The 15,510-nt window shown below is 41.9% G+C and overlaps 1 protein-coding gene across 2 annotated transcripts in view; it reads left to right on the top strand.

Moving 5' to 3' along the window:
• Positions 1-15,510, top strand: part of RGL1 (ral guanine nucleotide dissociation stimulator like 1) — a 100,874-nt gene that overhangs the window by 31,008 nt on the left and 54,356 nt on the right. For both annotated transcript variants that reach the window (XM_034409635.3, XM_034409634.3), the window contains exon 3: positions 10,578-10,786. In XM_034409635.3, the coding sequence (XP_034265526.2) occupies positions 10,578-10,786 (209 nt within the window). The remainder of the gene's footprint in view (positions 1-10,577; positions 10,787-15,510) is intronic.

Raw genomic sequence — 15,510 nt, 5'->3', positions numbered from 1 at the left:
AGATGTGTTCGCTTTCACTGGAGTAAATGTTCTGCCTACAGAACATTTTCATTCTGAGATGATTGTTATCAGTGATTGCTCTATACACTTTAAAGATAGAACTACTTGTTCCTTTGAGAAGCATGTGTTCTCTTAACCCTGTTTTTTTTTTTTTTTTTTTTTGATGCAGAATGAATGCAGGGATAGAGTGGGTAACAGAGGAGACTGCTCAGTGGATGGAAGTGTTTTAACCTCTCTTTGATTTATTAATCCTCTATTGCAAATCTTCCTTCTCTGAATCTGCTTGCTATGTTTTTCAGTCTCTTCATTGGTTCAGTTTCTCGGTATCACTTCTTGGCTTGTAGAAACAATTGCATTTGCAGAAAATTTTTGTGGTCGCACAAAAATTGAGACTCACTTTCCTGTCATCTTTCTCTTGATGGAGGAATACTGACAGATTCCTATTTGCATGGAAATATGAGAAAGTATCATTGAGGTTAGAAGGATTTAGCTTTGGAACACATATTCATAGGGTTGGGCTATTAATTTGTTTTTTTTTTACTCTGAGGAAAGTCAGCTATTTTTAATAGAATAAAAGTAGTCCTTGACTTGCAACCATTCATTTAACAGCCATTCCCTTAATAACAATTTTAATTTAATTTTATGATCTGCAGGGGGCTAGTAGTCACCTAAGGCTGAGGGACCTTTAAAGAAGAAGTCTGGAGTGGTGTGGTTGAATGAGCAGAAGATTACAAGAAGGGGGATGTTGATTGATCTCCCCCCTTCAATCTTCCCCCCCCCCATCAGACCCAGACCTAGTATGGCCACTCAGCTCAATTTAATGATCCCCTGCTTTGCCACCCCCACCTGAATATCTCTCCCTCGCTGTGTTACCCCTGTTGTTCCATCAGCAATTACTCCGTCCTTTTGATATACCATCCTACCCCTTTAATTCCATCCCGGCTTCCACGGATATTGAAGGGAATGAAGACACAAACACTATGAATCCTTGTTTGCCCCCTGATTATTTTGTTGGGGAACGGACCATCTTCTCTTAATTCCTTTTGGACTCTGGACTGGTCATCATGAGAGGGTGGCCATTGAGACCTTTATTCCCCCCTGGACAGAATTGTAATTTTCAGATTTCTCATCGCTATGAGAGGGCGGTTATTGTTCTAGTATGTTGGTGCTCTACATAACATCTTCTTCCCCTCTACTATGACCTTCTCCAACACCTTCAGAAGATTGTCTCTCATCCCCTCCAGCCTTTTCTTCTGTTTACGGTGTACTCAGCTGCGGAACTCCTTGCACTGCGAGACTCCCCCCTCTCGCAGGTTTGGCCCTCTCAACTATCGAGGGCCGCCCTTGATGACGGGTTTTGGAACCCCGAGAGGTGGTACGCTAAAAAACGGAGGCTCTGGGGTTTTTTAAATAGATTTTTAGATCCAATTTTAAGGAGATCCGGGAGGAGGGTGGTTTTTAACAACAAAAATGAGACTGGGGGGGTCTCTTAAGGATCAGCAGCTTTGCCATTCTGACGGTCCCAGCGGATTGGGGGGGGTTGGGAGTCATAGAGAATGTTTGGAGAGGGGTGGGACATTCTATACCTGTGATGGTGGGATGGGGCAGAAGAAATGGAAGTAGGGGTCGGGAGCATCACACCAGATGCATTCAGGTGGTGACTTGCTTCAATTACCCCTGCTCACCCTGCTTTCCTGGGGATGCGAGAGCGAGGGACCCTGGTCTCCGTCTGGTATATGTGAATGCCAGGTCCGTGGTGAATATTGCCCCCCTCATATGAGATCTTATTGATGAGGAGGGTGCGGACCTGGCCTGTATCACGGAGACCTGGTTGGGGCAGGAGGGGGGAATCCCTCTCTCTGATTTATGCCCCCTGGGCTTTCATGTGCTGCACCAGCCGTGACACCAGGGAAGGGGTGGGGGGGTGGCGGTGGTTCTTAGAGAAAGTCTTAGTCCTAAGGAGGTCACTGTCCCTCAGATCGGCGGGTGTGAGTCTCTTCTATTGAAGTGGGACCCTGGAGTTCAGTCAGGCTTGTTGGTCACATACCTATCTCCCAGCTACATTGCCACAGCCTGCCCGCACTGCTCGATGTCTTGACTGAAGTGGCATTTGAACTCCCCAACCTTTTGGTTGTGGGAGATTTCAATCTGCCTTCGATCGGCGAGTCATCTGAGACAGTCCGGGAGTTCATGGCCTCCATGGCAGCCATGGACCTGACTCAGGTTATTCAGGGCCCAACTCATAGGGGAGGACACACACTCGACCTGGTTTTTCTCTCTGGGCAGTGGATAAATGGTCTTGGTAGGGGGGAACTTTCCATCGCCCCCCCTGTCATGGACCGACCATTCCCTCCTTAGACTGGACTTTCAATCTGCCAACCCTTGCCGCTGGGAGGCAGGACCCATAAAATGGTTCCGCCCCAGGCGCCTGATGGACCCAGAGAGGTTCTTGATGGAGTTTGGGACATTCCCCACCTCTCAATCTTGCGATTCAGCTGAGGCTCTGGTGGCATCCTGGGAACGGGCGGCTACCGACGCATTGGACCGAATTGCACCTTTGCGGCCTCTGACCTGGCACAGATCCTGGGTCGCTCCTTGGTTTTCCATGGAGCTCCGGGAAATGAAATGTCGGAAAAGATGCCTAGAGGAGAGTTGGAGGTCCTCCCGGTCTGAATCTGATCGAACACAGTTAAGAACCCATATTAGGTCTTATCTAGTGGCGATGGAAGCGGCGAAGCGAGATTACTTCGCCACCCTCATTGCATCTGCAGAAAACCGTCCAGCGGCCCTGTTTCATGTGACCCGCTCCCTCCTCAATCAGGGAGCGAGGGAAGACCCTTTACACGGCAGAGCTGAGGATTTTGTACAGTTTCTGCATGATAAAATCACTCAGATCTGGATCGGATTGGACTCTGACCGGGCAGAATCCAATGGTGAGACTAGGGTAGGTCTTGAGAGTAATATCTGGGTTGAGTTTGACCCTGTTTCTGTCAAGGAAGTGGACAGGATTATGGGTAAACTTGGTTCCTCCACTTGCTTATTGGATCCTTGTCCCTCCTGGTTGGTTTCAGCTGCCAGGGAGGTGACTAGAGACTGGATCCAGGCAATTGTCAATGCTTCGTTGAAGGAGGGGGTCTTCCCTGCCTCTCTTAAGGAGGTGGTGGTTCGACCTCTCCTCAAAAAGCCTTCCCTGGATCCAGACTCACTTAATAACTATCGTCCTGTCTCCAACCTTCGCTTCATTGCAAAGATTGTTGAGACTGTGGTGGCGCAACAGCTCCCACAGATCCTGGAGGAAACAGAATACCTAGACCCATACCAATCGGGCTTCCGATGCGGGCACAGCACGGAAACGGCATTGGTCGCTCTGGTGAATGATCTCTGGCGGGCTCGGGATGGTGGTTGTTCCTCCATCCTGGTCCTACTTGACCTCTCAGCGGCTTTTGATACCATTGACCATGGTATCCTACTGCAGCGACTTGTGGGGTTGGGGATGGGAGGCACTGTTTTACAGTGGTTCTCCTACCTCTCAGGTCACTTGCAGTTTGTATGGGCGGGGGGGACAGAGGTCCACCCCAAGGCCCCGAAATTGTGGGGTGCCTCAGGGGTCGGTTCTCTCCCCCCTGCTCTTTAACATCTATATGAAGCCGCTGGGTGAGATTATTCGTGGCTTCGGGGTGAGGTATCATCAATATGCTGATGATACCCAGTTATACATCTCCACCCCAGACCACCCCAGCAATGCCCTTTCTGTGATGTCCCGTTACCTGGAGGCGGTGCGGGCCTGGATGGGTAGAAACAGACTCAGACTCAACCCCTCCAAGACTGAATGGCTGTGGATGCCGGCATCTCGGATTTCAGAGGCCCCATCACTTTTGATGGGTGGGGAAAAACTTGCCCACGGTGATAGGGCTCGCAACTTGGGTGTCCTCCTGGATGCTCGGCTGTCCCTAGAAGACCACCTGATGGCCGTGATCAGGGGGGCCTTCGCACAGGTTCGCCTGGTGCGCCAGTTGTGCCCTTTCCTGGATCGAGATGACCTTCGCACTGTCACTCATGCCCTGGTTACTTCCCACTTGGATTACTGCAATTCCGTCTACATGGGCCTGCCCCTGAGATGCACCCGGAGACTCCAGCTGATCCAGAATGCAGCCGCACGGGTTGTTACGGGAGCTCCTCGTTACTCCCATATAACACCTCTCCTGCTTGAGCTGCACTAGTTACCAGTGGTTCTCCGGGTCCGCTTCAAGGTGCTGGTTCTCACCTATAAGGTGACTTAGGTCCGGGATATTTGCAGGACCTTCTCCTGCCTGCCTCCCACTGTCCTGTTTGCTCACATAGGGCTGCTCTCCTCAGGGTTCCGACGGCGAGCCAATGTCATGTGGCGGCACCCAGGGGTAGGGCTATCTGTGGGTGCTCCTACCCTCTGGAATGAGTTGCCTACCAAGCTCCGGACGGCCCCTGATCTCCGCTCCTTCCGTCGGGACCTGAAGACTTGGCTGTTCAAGCAAATAGGCTGACTCTGATTCTATTAGTTAATTTGGTTTAAAATGGGATTTTGTTGTACATGTTTTTAACTTGTGTTCGCCGCCCTGAGTCCTTCTGGAGAAGGGCGGCATATAAATACATGAAATAAATAAATTAATAAATTAATAACAGCCTCAGAAAGGTTGCTTTGTGGCCTGTAAAACACTTCTGACTTTTATAAAACATTTCACACAGACACACATAACACATCACATGTGATCATGCACTTATGTTCTGCAACCTGTTTGCACTTGCAAATGGTTGCCAAGTACCCCATGACCATGTGCTCTTTGTTTTCAATCTTCTTTGCTGGCTTCCCCAGAAGCTTAATGGGGAAGCCAGCAGGAAAACCTTCAAGCTTGCTGCTGCCGCCTCCTGAGAGAACTCCCTCTCTTCTTTGATGGCTGGCTGAAAGAACTGCCTGCTGAAGGATTTCAGCTCCAGGCCAATCCAAACAGTCATAGAGCTGAAATCTCTTGGCAGGCAGCTTGTTCAGCCAACCCCCAGAGCGAAAAACTACTCACCGAAGGATTTCAATTCCATATATGCTTGGATTGGCCTGAAGCTGAAATCCTTCAAAAGGCAGCTCTTTTAGTCAGACCCTCTTGATTAGACTGGGAACTAAAGCAGGATTTTCAGCTCCTGAATGGTGAGGCAGCATAGTAAGCTAAAGAATGTGACATGCCTCATGGGAATTGGGGGCTGGCACATACTGCCACATATGAGTATGTCTCTGTTCAGGGGTTTAAAATCTTTTTTTTTTGGCAGGGAGGATTTTCAGCTTCTGAGCAGAGACATACTCACATGCAGCCTGCATCAAACCTCCTACTGTCTCCCCCACATCCCTGAGGCACTCTGAGCTCTTTACCTGACACTTCGATGACTTAATGACAGGGAAGGTTGGAATTGCAGTCATTGACTAAAGAAGTCACAGGCTGTCTTGCTTAATGACTGCTCTGCTCAACAACTGACATTCGGGTCCCAATTGTGGATGTAACTCAAGGATTACCTGTAACTATATATCTTTCTTATAATTATATAGACTTAGAGCTGGCAACCTTTTTACTGCTAAACACCACATTTTCATGGGAAGTAATATATTGGGGCAGACCACATGAGAGTTATAGTAGAGTGGAAAAAGCAAAAGGAAAAGTTGGCAGAGCTACCTGATCTTTTATAATATGCTTCTTTCCTTTTACCCCCTCTTTCTGATATACCCTTCTGTCTACCTTCCAACGCATTAGATTGGATTAGATTGTCTACCTTCCAACGCATTAGATTGTCAGAAAAGTTAGGAAAAGGTAAAAAATAGCCTCCAGGGGAAAAAAAAAAGCTTAGCTCTAAGCTGTCAGTCCTGATATGTTCTTGGAGAACTGAGTAGCCTACATATTCCTATCACATTATTTTAAGGAAAAAATGTTGCAAGAGAGTTGTAGTTACTCTTTTAAAAAGCATGTTAAATGTTTACCAGATATTTTAACCCACTATTGGAAAAGTTGAGACAATTTGGTGTAGTGGTTAAAGCTAGACTAGAAACAGGGAGACAAGTTCCACATTAGGGACAAAGTCAGCTAGGTGATCTTGGGCCAGTTTCTCTCTCTCAGCCCTAAGAAGGAGGCAATGGCAAACCACTTTCAAATTATTGCCAAGAAAATTCCAGTGACTTCTCCAGACAGTTGCCAGGAGTCAAGACTGACTTGAAGGCACTGAAAAAACCCACATTCTAGATACTGATTTGGAATAGTAGAAACACATAACAGGTGAAGAGCATTTCCATGGAACTTTGAGTTAAATAACACTGAAATGTGAAAGTAAGAAGATAATCCTTCAAAAACAACATGACTTTTCTTGACCTTCAAGGAGGTATCATATGTTCTTCATTCTTAAGTCCTGCTGATGGAAAATTGCCCTTCAGCTATAGATGTGCCCTTTGAAAAGCAATCAATGTGGTTTACTTGTAGGTGGACAGCTGGCCAAGAAGCAAACCCAAAAATCCCCTCTTGTTTTCAGGAATCATGTCAGAAAAGAGACAGTCTCTGATTGAATCCAGATTGAGCTGTTTCCTGTTAGCGTGCTAACTCAGCCTGCCGTGTCTTATTCCACAAGTCAGTGTTATTGAATGGTTGCCTGCCAAGGCTATCTTAAAAATTTGGGGGCAGAACTGCTTTAATAACGCAGACCAAAATTATGCCTTAGATGTTCCTTCAAATGACTTCAAGCATATTGTTGTTGGTAGCTGATAAAATGTACTTTTATTTTTTTAAGCACACAAATGCAAGGAAACATTTTTAATGTCTCCCCCACAACTGTAGCATTCCTTTCCTCTAGAGAACCATCAAAGCCCAAGTCTGAATACTTTCGGGAAGAGCTTTACTCAAGTTTCTGTTTGACCCTGAATAAATAACCAGGTTTGGTAACTAGAATTCTGATTGGCATTTTGGGGTGCATGCATAGGGCGGGTCGGGTGCTATTTCTAACAAGCATTACTGGACAAAGTTATAAACTGGAACTAATGAATTAAATGGGAATGTAGGATGAAGTATATCAAAAGCTTATTGGAATGTTTTTATTTGATTGATTGATTTATTTAGAAGATTTATATGGCCACCCACTCACTTTCAGTGACTCTGGGCATCAGTATTAAAGCCACATTATGATTTTTATTTCTACAAAGAGAAGAAATACAGAAAAATAGGGATAAGATACAGAAGAAGAAAAAAATCTCACAGGTTAGTTGCATACACATTTAATCACAGACCTAATGGCTTGATAAATTTTATGGAGATTGTGGCATGCAAAGAAGGAATCTTAATTCCTGTCTCTGCTGCAGTAATCATGACTGTCTGCAGTAAAAATTACTGGGAAGCTGGTGGGGGGGGGAAGCACTTTTTCAGACTAATACATTTTACCAAAAGGCATTCATTAGATGCATGGGATGGCTGGGCTGTTGTGGATTTTTTTTGTTTGTTTGATTTATATGCCGCCCTTCTCCGGAGACTTAGGGCGGCTTACAATGCGTCAAGCAATAGCCTTCATACTTTTGTATATTTAAATTTAAATTAGGATGAGGTGGGAGGAAGGGAGGAGAAGACAGGTTATGCAGACACAGGTTACATGTGCAAGAGAGTACAAGTATCTTATAAATTCACAATTGTAATGTGTTACAAACCCATTGTATTTGTTGAGAGGTTCTGAAATTGCCTGAAAACCTTTGAGATATATGAATGAATCTCATTTGATGGTGGTGTTAATTTTTTCCAAAATGGTTGCTTTTGAAATCTACAATAGAAAGTCCTCTTGTAAGGAGCTGAAATGCTCTGATATTATGTTGTCCTTGTTTTTGAGCCCTGATGTCAAACTTGTGTTTTTTAATTCTTTTGTACAAAGTTTCCTTGTTTGTCCTACATAGAATCCAGAGGAGGATTGTTGGCAGTTGGGGGCATACAGTATATTACATTGGAGGAAAAGCATGTGAAGGCTTTTAATTTTGTATATGAAATTGTTGAGGCAGTTGTGAGTGCTGTTGGTGTAGATGTGGAGGCAAATAGACATCTGGATTTCCTGCAGGGAGCGATCCCCATGTTAGCACCATTCTCCTATTTCTTATTGCTTGTTAGAATCTGCTTCAGGTTGGATGCCTGCCTGTTGACTGGAGCCGAGATCCTTTTCCCCTCAATTTTGACAGAATAAAAATTAATAAACAAAGAGAGTGAGCATTCAGGAAGAATTACTGGTGCTCTTTGAAGTATTAAGCAGAGATAATAGTTGTATGAATTTGCACATACTTGTAAAATGTGGAAAGCTGTGTTCTATGCTTTTATGGTGAAAGGGTGGCAAAATCTTTCACGTTGCTTTTCTCATTTTGCCATAAAAACAAGCATGGAAAGTAGCTCTGCACCTTTTACAATTACATGCAAATTCATACATTTGCATACAATAGTGACTGTATTTCAGAGGAATGGAAAAGGCCCTTTCACTGGACCCATACCATCTTGATGCTGTGGCAGAAATTGGAGAATTTCTGCCACAGAAGAGTGAGGTCTTTGAGCTTTTCTCAGTTGGATTTCTCTCTTATAACATATGCATGCATGCTCTTCATAATCTTAAGTGCTAGTGATGGGTCTTCTCTTGAGAGATTGTTTGTGTCTTCTAGACCTCACTGCCTTAAAATATTGCCTGATAACATTTCTTTTCCAGAATCTATTACACTAAAGGAATGGACATATGTGTCCCATTTCTAGGAGTACGTTCTTGTAATCAAATTTATAAAATAATTTTATGAAAAAAATATGAAAAAAAATTAAATGTCTCAACCCCTAGATATTGCCTAATTACTTATCTACTCCCTTTTTCTTCCTTTCTTTCCTCTTTTGTTCTCAGTTGCCATCTTCCCAGACTGGTTTATTCATTATCTTTGTGGAAACTACATTGCTGGAAAACAAATTTGCACACAAAGTTAGCCTCATGGTTAGCTGTTTATATGAACAGCTGCCCATGTGGTTTGGCTCAGCGATACATATGCCAGGTCAGCTTCTTTATAGATTCATCTTTATGCATACATTTAATTACTGTGTCTGACACACACACACACACACACACAAAATCATCCCTGCTATATGATACAGATATATTGAAATATATATATTTCACTAAGATATGCATACCGAAACTTTGTTTCACAAACAAAAGTGGCTTTTTTTTTTAAAGTAAAGACAGATGAAAAATACTACTGCAGAATGCTAGCTCTGCCTCCTAATGTTTGGTGAAGTATTGACTTCTTCATTTCCTTATATTTATGGGCCAGGTCATGCTATCACATTACTGGGGTTGGACTAGAACACCTCCAAGGATCCTTCCAACTCTGCTATTTTGTTATTCTGTTACTAGTTTCCAGTGAGCTGGAAGTTGTGAGCTCATTTTGCTAGATGCTTAAATGTGGAAGACTGTCTTCTGCAGACTTAGAATGACATTTTATTTATTCCAAATGAGGAATTTTTGAAAGTTTTTCATGCCTGATCTTCTAAGTTATCTTTGATTCCTGTAGAAAAATAATATAACTCTTTTGCACATATTCAAATTAGTTATGACTATAGAATAATTGCTTTTATCTGATGAAATACTCTACACCATCCTATTAATGGATTAGGGTTCTCTGTACTTTTTTTCTTTCATAATTCATTGCAATGCAGATTCCTTATCCATCTAATTTTTTGAAATGAGATCTTACTATGCTGAACCACTGGAGATAAAAAATGCCTGCTAGTAATTTAACAAGAATGAAACTAGAAAGTACAATATAGTGTCTGATCCCTGAAATACAAACAAGGGAGGAATGTAACATTGCAACCATAGGTTTATTTGGATTATCTTGGATTTGGGGGTGAAACCTGGGATGCCTACAATCATGGTAAAATAATAAACTCCTAGATTTATTTTAAAAAGAAGAAAGAAAGCTTGGGGGAAACTTAGCTCTTCAAGAAAAGAAACATCATGATTAAAATGTTTCTGCCTGGTTTCAAGCCAGTGAGCTTTGCGATGTTGAGCGAAGTTCTTTATCATTCTGAGATGTAAAATATATGTGTGGATGGAATTAAGCAGCTCAGGTAGGAATGTTGCTAAATGGTAAGGAAGTTAATGTAATTGTTACAAACCCATCTGCTCTCTTAAGCTCATCTTGAATCACAGTGGATTAGTGAGGGTATACAGCCCTTGAAAGCTGTTGACCCTTCCTTAGTCAACTGTTATCCTACATCCTCTGACCCACAAAATCTGCAGAGTCCAAATTAGATCTCTCAGAATTCATAATGATCAAAAGATGTTTCAGTTAGTCTATTTGTTTCATTATTTGTTGTTTGCTTCACTGTATGAACCTAGCTGCTCTGTGGTTTCACTTCTCCAGGTGTTTTCAAGTACCAGCTCTATTTTGTAAAGCTATAAATCTTCAAACCATTTCATCACCCCTGAAAAGATATTGTGTGGCAGTGTTATTTCTACCAAGAAGAGCTTATTAATTCCCCCCCTTTCCCCCCTTAATTTGTCTATTAACCCAGGTTGAAGGGGACCAACTTCCTCCAGGACACACTGTCAGCCAATATGAAACCTGTAAGATCAGGACAATAAAGGCAGGTACTCTAGAGAAGCTTGTGGAAAACCTATTGACAGCATTTGGAGACAATGACTTCACCTACATCAGCATATTTCTATCAACATACCGAGGATTTGCATCTACAAAGGAAGTTCTGGAATTGCTCCTTGATAGGTAAGCTATGAAGAAAGGATATATATTTAATAAATTGTTCAGATACTTTTGAACTAACAACATTCACCAATTTGCATCACATAAAATGGTATTTAAAGGCCAGTGCTCGGACAGACTAGCACAATTCAAAGCACACTAGCGATGTCTCCTCGAATGGGGATGAAACGTTTGCAACCAAATTGCCAAGCTCAGAGCTCAAACCAACAGCCCAGCTACCAACCTGAGCTACTAATATTCAAGTACATTTCAATCATTTAATAAATTAATTAATGTAAGAGTTGTTTAAAACAATGGTGTGTTTTCAAGCGATTATGCTGAGCTGTAACGTTGGTAGATTAGGATTTGGTTCTGAACATTGATTTTAAAAGTAAAGGTCTGTCATTTGCTATTCCAGTTTCATAATCAAATCTGCATCTTATTCTGTTCCCAGTATGAATTCACAGTGGGAATTTAACACTATGCAATATTTAGCATCTCAAGTATCTCAATGTTTATTCCTCAAAGAAAATACAGAGTTCTTGTTCTTTGAATAGTAAGAAGACAGAAAATAGGTTTGGTTTTAGAATGTAGCTTTAATGCTGAGTCAATCTATATGTCTGTCTTTTTATATGTAATATTTTCTCTCCATTTTTAGACATCCATCTTTATTCTATGTCCTTATTTTTAAAAAATGTCTGAAACTTCATGCCAATGAATTCAATAGATCGTTGCAGACAGATTTGCAAACATAATCCAAATTTCTGGTTTCAATAAATGTAACATGTTTAAGTACTATTGATTAAATAGTGAATTAGGCAGAGGTCCTCAAACTTTCTTGATTCATTATGCCCAATTTTTTCCAGAAATAATTAGAAGTAAATTGATTATTTTAACTTATCCTCTGCACTACATCCAGAATGTACCTTGAGCTTCTGGTTCATGGCAATATTATCACAGTACAACAGTATAGGAGTGAATGACACCTTTATTTTGCAAATCACTCTCCTTCTCATAAATCAGTGGGAACTTTAACTTATTTCAGGGATGTCAAACTCGTGGCCTGGGGGCCGGATGCATCACACACTGGCCATGCCCACTCCTGGTTTAGTGAAGGGGAAAAAAGTTGCGATACATCAGGTGACAACAACGTGATGTCGCGAGTTTGACACTTGTGCCTTATTCCATGTGAGGGTGCGGATAGCTCCATCCATTAGGCAACTCTACACAGAAATCAACCCTGGCAGGAGTCCTTAATTCCTGGGGATGTGTCATCCCAACACACTAAGTTTTTTTACACTTAACACTAAAAAAATGAAATCATTGGGCGCCATCACATTTTATTCTTTGTCTTTTCCCAAGGAATTGTGGTAATGGAGAAGTGGGTGAATATGTGTGTGTGTGTGTGAGAGAGAGAGAGAGAGAGAGAGAGAGAGAGAGAGAGAAAGAAAGAAAGAACTTTTCATTCTCATAATGTTTTCACCGTACTTATTTTTTTTAAGTTACCATGAAGCTGAAATCTTGTTATATTTAGGGTAGAACTTCTGTCTCCTGTTTTACTTTCTGCCAGGATTGTTTTGAAAATCAGTGTCTTCTAAACAATGGAAGAAAAGATAACTGTATTGTCTTACAATATTAACTTTGTCCTTGCAAGGAAATAACTTTTCTGGCCAAGGTAACTAAAGTAACTTCTTTCTATTGCCTGCTTTGCTTTTTTTTTTTTTTTGCATAACTCATGTGATTTCCCATGGTTTGTATTGTAAAACAAGAACTGAAAGTTACTTTAAAAACAAAACAAGTATCAACAAGCATACGAATATTATCAAAGAGTTCTCTGGTAAGGATGGCTCCTCTGTGGAAACTTTCTGTTTTCCCGAAAGTGCATTGCAAAGCAACAGGAGCTGTCTCTATGTTGTCCTGATAAGGCTTGAACTTCCTGTGGGCAAATTTGCCTTACTCAGGCTGACTGACTGAGGCACAGGATCGGGGGTGGCAGAAGGCAGCTTGTACTGCAGCTGTGCATTGTTGTTCTTGCTTTGTAGTTTAACAAAGAACATCAGTTTGCAGACTATCAATCCAGCACTTTCATAAAACACAAAGCTATATATAGTAGTATGTTCACTCCCTTCAGATGGGAGTTTAAGGAGTGTCAATGGAAACATGAAAAGAGAAGCACTCTTCCAGTAACAGGGCAGGAACCTATCTACCAGCTGTGATTTGGAATGCTTTGGGGACAAACTGGAGGGCTTAGAGTGAACTTCGGGATGGGGGTTGTTTGCAATTAAGAAATGCAGTGAAGCAGTGTTTTAAGATTGGTTGGAAAATACATTCCACAAATAAAACTAAATTCTAGTTCTCATCAGCAGTTGAGGTTATTCCTATCAATAGACAAATCTATAAAAGATTCAGTACAGGTAGTCCTTGATTTACAACCATTCATTTAGCAGTGATTCAAAATTACAATGCACTGAAAAAAGTTACTTCTGACTGTTCATCGCACTTACGACCGCTGCAGCATTCCCACAGTCACATGATTGAAATTCATGGGCACTTGGTGAGCAGCATGTATTTACAAGGCCTGCAGCATCTTGGGGTCATTTGATTGCTATTTGCAACTTTCCCAGACAGCTTCTGACAAGCAAAGTCATGTTTGCAAATCATGGGTTAGGAAGTCAGGCTTTGTAATGGGAAATCAGCTTCCCTAATCAAGAAGTAGAGACACTCATACAGATACTGTATATAAATTTCTCTAGAAGTATTGCTAAGGGAAGAAACTAATTTAGGCAGATTTCTAAGAAGCTAATTCACTGTAAGGCTGAACTGTAACTGGTCAGCTGTCTAGTAATTAAGGGCTCAGGCTAGAAACCGAGAGACTGAGTTCTTGTCCCACGTTAGGCATAAAAGCCAACTGGATGACTTTGAACTAACCATTTTCTCTCACCTTACTGGTTTGTTGCTGTGGCGAAAATAGAAGGAAGAGTATTAGGTATGTTTGCTGCCTTGGGTTATTTATAAATAAATAATAAAAAAATAAAATTAAAAAAATAAAAATTAATTAATGATGCTTTGGAAACATTGGAGGTGTGTCCTGTGTTAGACATAGGTTTTTTTTCTGGCCACTAGGTATTCTTGCTATTATTTAATTTCCCTGTAATTTATTCAGCCATTTTTAGAATATATATATTTCCTAATCTGACAATTGAACATAACTTCAGAAGCAATACCCTTTTAAATAATTCCTCTGTAATGCTCAAATATTTATGGAGAAAAAAAATGCTTTTAAAAGAAAACAAAAGCCTCTGACGATCAGGAAACTCAGCTGGGATCGTCAGAGCTTTTAAAAGCATTTTTTTACAACCTCTTCAGACAAAGAGGTTGTAGAAAAAATGCTTTTAAAAGTAAAAAAAAAAAAAGTTGGCCATGCCCACCCAGTCACATTACCCCCCCACCAAGCCACGCCCACAGAACCAGTAGTAACAAATTTTATATTTCACCACTGGGTTGAACCAATACCCACAGTGATTTATAAGCAGGGGTGGGCTGCTGGGTGTTTGCAGGGGTTTGGGAGAACCTCTAGCTAAGATTCTATGCAGTTTGGAGAACCCCCAAATCCCACTCCTGGCTGGCCCCTATACCACCCCTCTCAACCCAGGAGTCCACGCAGCCCATTGGATGTGCACGAAGGCTCAGGGAGGGCAAAAAACAGGTCGACCAGAAGTTCAGGGGAAAAAAGTTCGGGAAATGGGCCCATTTCTGGCCTCCAGAGGGCCTCTGGAGCCTGGGGAGGCCATTTTGGCCCTCCCAAAGGCTCGAGGGAAGCCTCCAGAGCCCGGGGAGGGCAAAAGTAACCCCCCCGCCATGGTGCAGGAGGCCGACTAGGCCACGCCCACCAAGGCCACACCCACCCAGCAATTGGGCAGAGAACTCCTTGCTAAAATTTTTGAAGCCCCTGTTTATAAGCCTAGTACTTTGGTGCAAATGCAGAATTTAAATACATTATATTTGCCCATACTCTGTCAATGAAATCTATATTATGGATAAAATGTTGTATTCATCTTTTCTTGGAAGCAAACGATCCCAAGTCCTTCTTTAACATGCTAATCAAGTGACCAAATGCAGGAATGCTGGAGTCTTATTGATGGTTGTCAGTCTTTCTCCCTCTGTGTGTTTTCTGCATATGACCAACAAATGCAGAAATATGTGAACAGATAGTAATTTGTAAAGGCCTTGGTATTCTCTGAGCTTGGTTGTTTGCTTGCAGATGTTTCATTACTCAACTAAATAACAGCAATGTGACTAGTGTGACTAATGCAGCACTGATGGTGTTACCTAGATGGGTAATGAAACATCTGCAAGCAAACAACTAAGCGCATATTTTCTACTATTGGAGACAGAAAATTAAAAATGCATTTCCTTCCTTCTTTACAATTTCCTGAATTTTAATCTTATTCTTTAGTTGGGAAAGTTACACAGGTAGCTTATGAATATTACTACTACAGGTAGTCCTGGTTTAATAACCACAGTTGGAACCAGCAACTCAGTTGTTAAGTGAAGTGATCACTAAGTGAAATCTCAATTGTGCTTATGATATTATTTCCTTTGCTTAACAGACCTGTGAAAGTTGTAAATAGGAGGATTGGTCATAAAGTTGCTTTTTTAAATTACCATGGTAAAGTATTGCTAAATAAGGATTACCTGCATTACAGAGGTGGGTTTCAGCAGGTTCTGACCAGTTCTGGAGGACCGGT

The sequence above is a fragment of the Pantherophis guttatus genome, chromosome 3, assembly GCF_059756535.1.
Source record: "Pantherophis guttatus breed Tessera chromosome 3, ASM5975653v1, whole genome shotgun sequence".
Lineage (NCBI taxonomy): Eukaryota > Metazoa > Chordata > Lepidosauria > Squamata > Colubridae > Pantherophis > Pantherophis guttatus.
This window is presented reverse-complemented; position numbering and strand designations above follow the sequence as displayed.